This window comes from Sceloporus undulatus, chromosome 6 (assembly GCF_019175285.1).
Source record: "Sceloporus undulatus isolate JIND9_A2432 ecotype Alabama chromosome 6, SceUnd_v1.1, whole genome shotgun sequence".
Lineage (NCBI taxonomy): Eukaryota > Metazoa > Chordata > Lepidosauria > Squamata > Phrynosomatidae > Sceloporus > Sceloporus undulatus.
Genome location: NC_056527.1, coordinates 20606641 through 20615321, shown reverse-complemented (window position 1 = coordinate 20615321; position 8681 = coordinate 20606641). Strand labels below are relative to the sequence as shown.

The 8681-nt window shown below is 40.2% G+C and overlaps 1 protein-coding gene across 29 annotated transcripts in view; it reads left to right on the top strand.

Moving 5' to 3' along the window:
• SVIL (supervillin) overlaps positions 1-8681 on the top strand; it is a 200339-nt gene that overhangs the window by 109508 nt on the left and 82150 nt on the right. For 24 of the 29 annotated variants that reach the window (XM_042471304.1, XM_042471302.1, XM_042471286.1 and 21 more), the window contains one exon: positions 6368-6466. The exons of 2 other annotated variants lie outside the window; for them this stretch is intronic. In XM_042471304.1, coding sequence (XP_042327238.1) covers positions 6368-6466 — 99 coding nt within the window. The remainder of the gene's footprint in view (positions 1-6367; positions 6467-8681) is intronic. 3 more of the 29 variants (XM_042471280.1, XM_042471282.1, XM_042471281.1) reach the window with 2 other exon arrangements.

The window sequence follows — 8681 nt, the reverse complement described above, 5'->3', positions numbered from 1 at the left end:
CCCCGCAGCCTGAAAAAGGGTGTCCCTGGGGCTTCAAGCCCCAAGGACACCCCGCGGCGGCAGGGACAGAGAAAGGGGTCGCTGGGCCCTTTCTCGTTTAGATCCGCTGGGCGCAGTCATCTGAAGGCTGCGCCCAGCGGACTAAACCCGGAAGGAGCTCCGAAATGGAGCTCCTTCCTGCTCCGTGTCCAGGGCGCACTAAGCCGCCTGGCGCGGAGCTACTACATCATGGACGCACCGCCCCGTCTAGAGCGCCGGCCATGACATACTCACGGCGGCGGCCATGCGGAAGGGCCGCCGCGTTTAGTGCGTGTTCGCCACGCACAGGGTTAGGGCGGTGCGTAACCCTAGTGCGTGGCGAACACGCACAAAGATTTTGAGAATCTTTCCAGTTGTTCCCCTCTGTGTCTCTCTTATCTGAAATGCTTGGGACCAGAATTGTTTTGGATTTTTGGGGTGGTTTTTTTGGTGGATTTTGGAATACTGTATTTGTACATACACAAAATGAGATATCTAGGAGCTGGACCCAAGTATAAATACAGAATTCATTTATGTTTTCCTTTACACCTTACAGACATAGACTGAAGGGAATTACACAATTTTTAATATTTTTTGTGCATAAACAAAGTTTGTGTGTATTCACCACCAAAGAGCAAGGTGTCACTCAGCACGCCACCTAGGAAAACATTTTTGGTTTTTGGAATATTTTAGATTTTGGAATTCCAGATAAGGGAGATTCAACCTGTAACACCAAAACTAAGTGCATGTGCACAGTATGCGCAAATGTATTAACTTGAGGTGAACTCTTGTCAGTCCTCTTGTCCAACTTCCCCTTGTCATCATCATCTTTTACCTCATCAAAGTCAAGGTAATTTAATGTCCTTTAATAATGTCACCTATAAGGAGTGAAATGTATCAGAAACTTACCCGGCCTTTTGCCGCTTCCCCGCAGCCCAAAAAGCGGCAGATCAGGGCCTCAGCGGCTGCCGTTCTGGCCACTGAGGCCCCGCTCCGGCGAGGAAAGGGGCGGGGCCAGACCGCCCCAAATTGGCGGTCTATATCCCGCCTTAGATTGCAAAGTATAGGTTGAAATCCACTGAAAGGGAAGATGCTGTTGTTGTCTTACAAGAATAAATGTTTCAGTATCTAAGAACAGACCCAGGTTTGCAGGTTTGTAAAAAGTATGAGCAACTTCTGTTTAGTAAGAAGATAGCTGCTTGTGGGAAAAAGTTCTGGAATGCTCTTGAAACAATCAGAATACACATGCCTTTAAAAATTAATTTCATCTGAATTTGGAGGAAGGAAATACCTGTACAAATTCTTATATTATACACCAAAATCCCAAGTGTATAAACCAGTCCCAAGCAACCCAAAACTCAGTAACATCAATTTGCCATTTTCTATCCACAGGATGGAATCATGTCACCCCTGATGTTGTTTAACTGCAATTACCAGAATTCCTTATCACTGACTATGTTAGTTAGGGCTGCTACACAGTTGCCCCCTCCTGACACATAGTGTCAGAAGCTGATGATGCATTAAGTAGATAAACATCACTAGGTACATCAACCGCATCCCTCTCCCCCCCCCCTACCCCCGCACATACCTACTAGCACCCAAGACAACTTATCCAAGTCATGATACTACAGTACTGTCTCCACATGATTGAATGATAGTGGCTGCTAGGAATATGCTTTTGTGCTTATATTTTGTCTTTCAAACAATGACTTCAACATGACATAGGTGGTTCCACTCCTTAACACTCCACAAATCTGTGCAGTAGGTCTGAGCAAGAGCAAGAAAGAGATTAAGGTCAGCCAGTGAATTTCATGGCTTGGTGGGCAATTGAACTGAGGTCTGTCTTGTCCCAGTCCAGCACTACAATCACTACACCACACTGCTATTATGTCAGAATAAATGTAAACTACCTGAAACTTTATAGAGAAGGAGTAATATTTTAATGCCCAGCTGCCAGTCACAGATTGGGTACTAGGGGCAGAGAAAACCCAAAAACCAAGCTATATGTCATTGCGAGTTAGGGTGGTTAGAGAGAGGGGAGAAAATAAATAAGAAGAGAGTTGCAAAGCATTTTCAATACTAAGGCAAATTTTGAAGGTAACAGAGTGGGAAAAGGAGGTTTGATTGGCAGCAGATTAATGGAGTTGGCCAAAACATCTGATGAATGCAAATCAACCATGCTGGGCAGTAAGAAGAACTAATGGTTGTTGAAGAGAAGTTCAGTCAGAGAGTGCCAGATTGCTTGAAGGGAGCTGCTCACTCCTTTACATACATATGAGCGCAATTGGCTGATCAGGGACTACCATCCCAAATTGTGCCTTGATTGTATTGGCAGCAAACCAATGGAAAGAAGATCAGTCTACATAGAAACTGAGGAGTGGCCAACCCAAATGACATTCTTTTGCTTCTGCATTCAAACACATGGGCTTCTTGGAAAGATATTGGAGTAATTTCATCTGAATCCAGTGTCCTACAGTCATCATAGAATTGTAGATTTAGGAGATACTCCCAAGAGCCATATCCACAGCTAAAGTATCCCTGATAGATGACCATACAATCTGTTTAAAAAGTTCCAATGAAGAAGAATCCACCACCTCCAAACTAGTCCGTTCAATTGTCAAAGAGCTCTTACAGTCCTGTGTGATTAGTGTTTGCATCTGCCCTAGACTCAACTGGAACAGTGCCCCTCACTACATAGAAAAGTTGTAAAAAGAGAGAGAAAGTGTCTGAAGACCTCATTAATTAAGCAGCCTATTTTCCATGTTATGTTCCACAGTTTTTAGAGGGTTTTTTTCCCCCTTTTTGTAATAAGTTGCTTTATAAATAACATCCTTGAAATAAGTGGGACAAATCCTAACCTCAAGCACTTCAATTTAAGTGGATTGCATACTGCGGCATTCATCATTCACAGTAGAGATTGTAAACTGACTGCAGGTAAATGCTTTCTTTTCACACTCGTATGTATTCTGCAATCGCCTCCATTTGAGCAACTCAGTGTTTTTACTGTGCAGGCAGAGATGACACAAAAGTGGCCATTTTTCATTGGTCATTCTTTTGACTTTATTTCTTGTAATACAGCTTCTTTTACCTTCTGAGCCATTGAACTACCAAGGAAATAAGGTTCCAGACATGATCTTATAAGCATCTAGGGGTTCCATCTTTCCCAAAGTTATTTCTATCAGATTTCTTCTGTCCTATGTAGTAATTTAAGTACATATTTTTGTGGGAATAAATTTTGATTAAGAGTAGACCATTTCTTTATACGACGCTGGTAGTAGTTCATTATTTTTTTTCCCCCCCCCCCCCCCCAACCATCCCCAACAACTCATGGAATTCAGCAATTCACAGGATTGCTGGGAAAGGACATGAAGGTGCTTGCTTATTTGGAAAACACTGCTTCATTCTGAATGGGCTTCATTTGCACTAATTGTCATCCATATGGGACTATTTGTGATTGACTGGATAGCATTGTGTTGATATTTTGCTAAATCTGATTGTTAGTCCCAAGTACAGTAGACCCAATGAATTTGTGGTGTCTATGCAAGAGTCAATTGAACAACTTCTCTTTGCTTCAGTGGGTCTGCTGTCAGTGGAATGAACAATTGGATTTAGCTCATCATGTTTATTAAATGACACTGATTACCTGAGATCACACGCTAAGCATAAGAAAGAACCACAGCTGGGAGCTCTAGCAGCACTTGCACTGAGTGACTTCAAAGAAAGGTGAATACACTGGGCCCTTGGAGTATGGTTCCAGGACCCCCTATGAATAAGAAAATCCATGAATGCTCAAGTCCCATTAAATACAATGGCATAGACAAATGGTGTTCCTTATATAAAATAACAAAGGTAATATTTTCTTTTTGGAAAGCATGCATTTTAAAAATATTTTAAAATTGTGGATGCTTGAATCCATGGATAAAAAAATCTGTGGATTATGGAGGGTTGGCTGTATTTAAATATTTAAGTGCCCTTTGTGGAAAACATTTCTTCCCTGTTCCATACTGTTGACCTAAAAGTCAAAACAGAGGAAGATTAGTCTTGGAAACACTGTAGGAAAACCTGTAGACAAAGCTTGCATTTTGTCCCTCTAAACACAAGTAAAAAGGATGCAGAAGCAGTGACGTACTGTACCAGCAGGAAAAGTGTCCTTAAAAATTGTACCACATCTTTGTGGCACTTCATAAATAATCAACAAATCATTTTCTGGATCCAGAAATGTATGTCTTTAAAATCATTCCCAATTACAATTACTTATTATATTTCTTTGTATTTCCTCTGATAGTTCTGTATACATCTTTCTTGTAAAACAGTGGTGGAGAATGTGTGACATTTCAGATATTGTTGGACTGTAACCCCCATCCATCCTGGGCAGTATAATCCTAGGTCAGGGATGATGACAGTTGCAGACTGAAGTCCCTTTCGCACTACACATTTGTGTGACTTAGGTATCACTTCAGCTATTGTGGCTGCATATTGAATTCTGGAGTTAATGGTTTGGTGAAGAACAGGAGCTCTCCAAGAGAGAATTCTAAATATATCACCAAACTGCAAATACCAGGATGCCACAGCTTGGAGCCATGGCAATTAAAGTGGCATCAAAATGTTACAATTGTGTAGTGCAAAAGAAGAGCCCCAAGTTGCCCCTCTCTATACCAAACATGTGTTCCTTCACACACAGGGTGAAAATTCAATATAAATTTCATCTGGAGCTTTAGCAGAGATCAGAGTAACCTACATTTGAAGCAGATCTGGAGCAGAACTCGTGTCAATGGGATTAATGTAGCTAGTTCCCTCATTCTTTCCATTTTGGCTGCATCGCAGATCAGTGGGACTCCAGCTAAAGCTTCTCTGTAAGAGAGATTAAGCTAGTCAGCTCTGGCAACAAACTCCCTAACCTCTTTGCCATGTCACTTTCTTGAGGCAGGAATGGTGACTAGTGGAAGAGGAAAAAACATAGATGTCACTCCTCTACACTCTTTTCTGTGTGGTGCAGTTTGCAGCTGGCTGTGAAGATCAACACAACTTGCTTTTTCCCAATGCAAATGACCACTGCCAAAAAAAATTTGTTTGAAGATGATTAGTCACTGGAAATCTTAAGTGTGCATTTTTAATGTTGACTTTCCATTTTGGATCATTGCCAAATTAAGTATTTGTTACTCGTAGAATCTCATTGCTCTTTCTTTCACATGAGAGCAGATTAAGTAAATGAAAAGTTACTTCCTCTCATAGTTCTCAGGGCAAGAGAGAGAGAGGAGGAGGAGGAGGAGGAGGCAAGCAGGCAGGCAGCATGTGTATGTGCCTTCAAGTCCACTTATGGTGACTCTGTGAATATATTAGGGAAGGAATAAAAAAAGAAAAGAAAAGCATTGAAAGAAACCTGTGCTATCCAGGTCTCACCTTGGTACTTCAAAGGCAATACCTTATTTCATTATTTTGTACAAAACATGAATAGGGACCAGATATGTCACAGCAGAGTAAAGGACACAATTGGGCCACTCCATGGGTTCAGGTTCACTCATTCCCCAGGGCTCTAAAGGGCTGTGTCCCCCATTTTGTACCTGGTATTGTCCCTAAAACAATGGGGACAGATGGCTACAGAAATACTGAAACTAGTGGTACCTCTGAAGCTTCCAAATGACGCAATAGGCCATTTAGGCTCATTTCTCTGCCCTTCCCCAGTAATCATTTTGAAAAAAAATGGGCTTAGAAGAGGCCCTCACATCTTCCAGATATCCAGTAGCTTCAAGAAGTGTGATTGGCCATTTTTGTGGTCCTCAATATTTTTAGAGTTAGAGGTGCCATGAATCTGTGGGCTGCACTTTGTCTAGCTCTGACTTCGATTGTAATTATATGATGGGTTGAATCTTCAGGCTAAACATTTTGTATGCCTTCCCCATTACTCTTCATTTGACTTTCCACCCTGTTTTAAAAATGAACAGTCAAAATAAATCTCACAAAGAACAACAAAATTCTTCTGAATTAATCTTATTAAATCACATATCGTTGTTAACATGAGGGTGCTGCTGCCTTGTTTCTTGGGAATTTACTGCTCAGATTAAATATAAAACCAGGCTGACAAAAGCTTTCAATGTGTGGTTTTACAAAAACATTATCTAGGTACTGCAGTTCATTTTTTCTTCAACAAAACTCTTCTGTGTACCTTGTAGATTTGTTCTTAATTATATTCACATGCAGCTATTCTTAAACTGCAAGCCTGCCTTTTAAATTTTGTAGCACTGATTCTTGTTATGAATCACAAGAAAACTGCTTAAGATTAAACCAGGGGGAGCAGATAAATTGAGTGTGCATGTGTTGACATATTGCCAGAATTATTTTTTTCCTGAAGCTCTATTTTCTATAGTAGTGCAGGGAAAACAAAACCCGATTGGTTTCTTCAGAAAGATTCGGATGGGGAAACAGCTTCACTTATCAACTGGCCCTCCAGGTATCCTTCCGTCTAGCTGTGTGGCTTAAATGATAATAACAACAATAACAATCAGATTGTTACCTTCCCTTGTCCTTTCCCTCCACTATCTTTTTAACAAATGTCATTGACACCATTAATGGCACTGGAATAGTAAAAACAATTTCTGTTTTATAAACTCCTTGGGTGAACTTGCTTTTCTCTGGGAATTCCTGCTTTTTTGTCACTTACAACTAATTGAAGTTTTGGTAGGAAGCACTAGCACTGACTCTTAAAGTATACTCCAAAGTTGTAAACACTGGCTAAATTCAGCCATTGCCTTTAGCCTGTCATTAATGCATTGCTCTTCCCTTGTGGTTTGCATTGCAACAGAACACAAGCCTGCAAAATGTTACAAGCACTAAGGTCAAAAACGTCTTCAGGCATATTGTGTAGTTTCCTTCATGAAAATGCAAAAGAGCATAATGTTAATTAATGTCGTGACAATTTTGCATGTTTACACATACAACTCTTACAGCACATAAAGAAGTGAGTTAGTCTCTCAGTGGATGAGACTCTAACATAAAAATCAGGTGAATAAACAAAAGGTGAACTGTCCCATAACATGTTTGTTGAAAGGTAATTTCATTTGCTTACAACAATAGAGCGCACTAGTAATGAGATTTTTTTGTTAATAATTTAATATTTGGACACTTATTCTTATTGAACAGCGCATATTTTTAAAGAAAGCATCACGTAATAGTTAAAGCTTTGGAAATACCATATGTGGACTGCAGTCATAATTAATAGAGAGGGGAGCATGAATTGTTCATCCCACACAAATTCCCAGAGCCACTGTTGTCCTAGTTGTGGTTATGGCTAGCCAGAACGTGCTTACCAGCTTTAAACCTTGATTGAGATCCTGGTTAAAATAAGCCATAGGTAGAGTCCATAATCCTTGCTTTAACATAGTGGAAGAATTTGTAAATGAGCAGGCAGGACCTGGGAGGAAACACGATGAGTTCATAATAACACTTTATCAGCCTCCTAACTGTGGTTATAATATTGGGAGCTTTACATCTACACAACACACAGGTTCCTTCTCATGTTTAGAGTCTTCAGTATCAGCTTTGTGTTTATTGAAATGCGCAAGGTTGTATTGCAGAAACAAACTAGCTTTTTCTTCTGATGGAAAGACTTGTCATTGAAGCAGTAAGGGCAGTGGTGTCACTAGGGTTGGTGTCACCTGGTGTAGTAACTCATGGTGTCAATCCTCCATTGACCCTCTCCCATTTCACACCATATGGAATCCTTAGTTAATTTTTTTGCACTAATGTTACTTGTAAATCATAATTCCCATATACTACTGAATGTAATGCTAATAGTTGTGACATAAACAACTAGCAAAATTAAAATTATACCTTCAAATTACAATATCACCTGCACAACCTAAATGTATCGGCATGTACATAGTGAAGATTTAGTTAAATTGTGATAGTTTTAAATAAAATGTTAAAAGAATTTAAAAATTTCAAATTTCTTTAAAAATGTAAAAATTTCACATTTTGGAATTTAAAATTGTAATTTTTTTTAAAAAAATGGGCCTCTCCCTTCTTCTCCCACTGAGCTTCATCCCATTCCCACAATCCCTTAAATCATTTTAAAGGGAAGCAGGTGAATGCTGCAGCCCATTTCTGCCAAAAGGTAGGTGTTTGAGGAGCAGTGGTATCACATACCCCTTAGGGTGTCACTTGGTGTGGTCCACACATCCCTGGTGATGTCACTGAGAAAGGTACACTTGACCCTGCAGCCTTTCTGTATGTCTTCAAAATTTGGTCTAAAAGCCTGGGCGATATTCCAAAGTAGATTTTGGTCAAGTCCAAACCACTACAAGGAGAAGGAAGAGAAATTCTCATTGTGTGAACAAAAATTCACAACATATTGGATTCTTGCCTTAATTCTGCTAAGTAGAAATGGAAGCAATAGGTAGCTAAAGTATTGTTTTAAAATACAAAGTATTCAAAGGCAACTCCTGGTGGCACCAACAGCTGCACATTGTACCTTGTGTACCTTGCGCTACAGATATATCTTGATACAAAGCAGGCCCCTAGCAGCATAATGATCAATGTAAAGTCCAAGGCTTTCATGGCCGGCATCCATAGTTTTTTGTGGGTTTTTCGGGCTATGTGGCCATGTTCTAGCAGAGTTTCTTCCTGACGTTTCGCCAGCAACTGTGGCTGGCATCTTCAGAGAATGT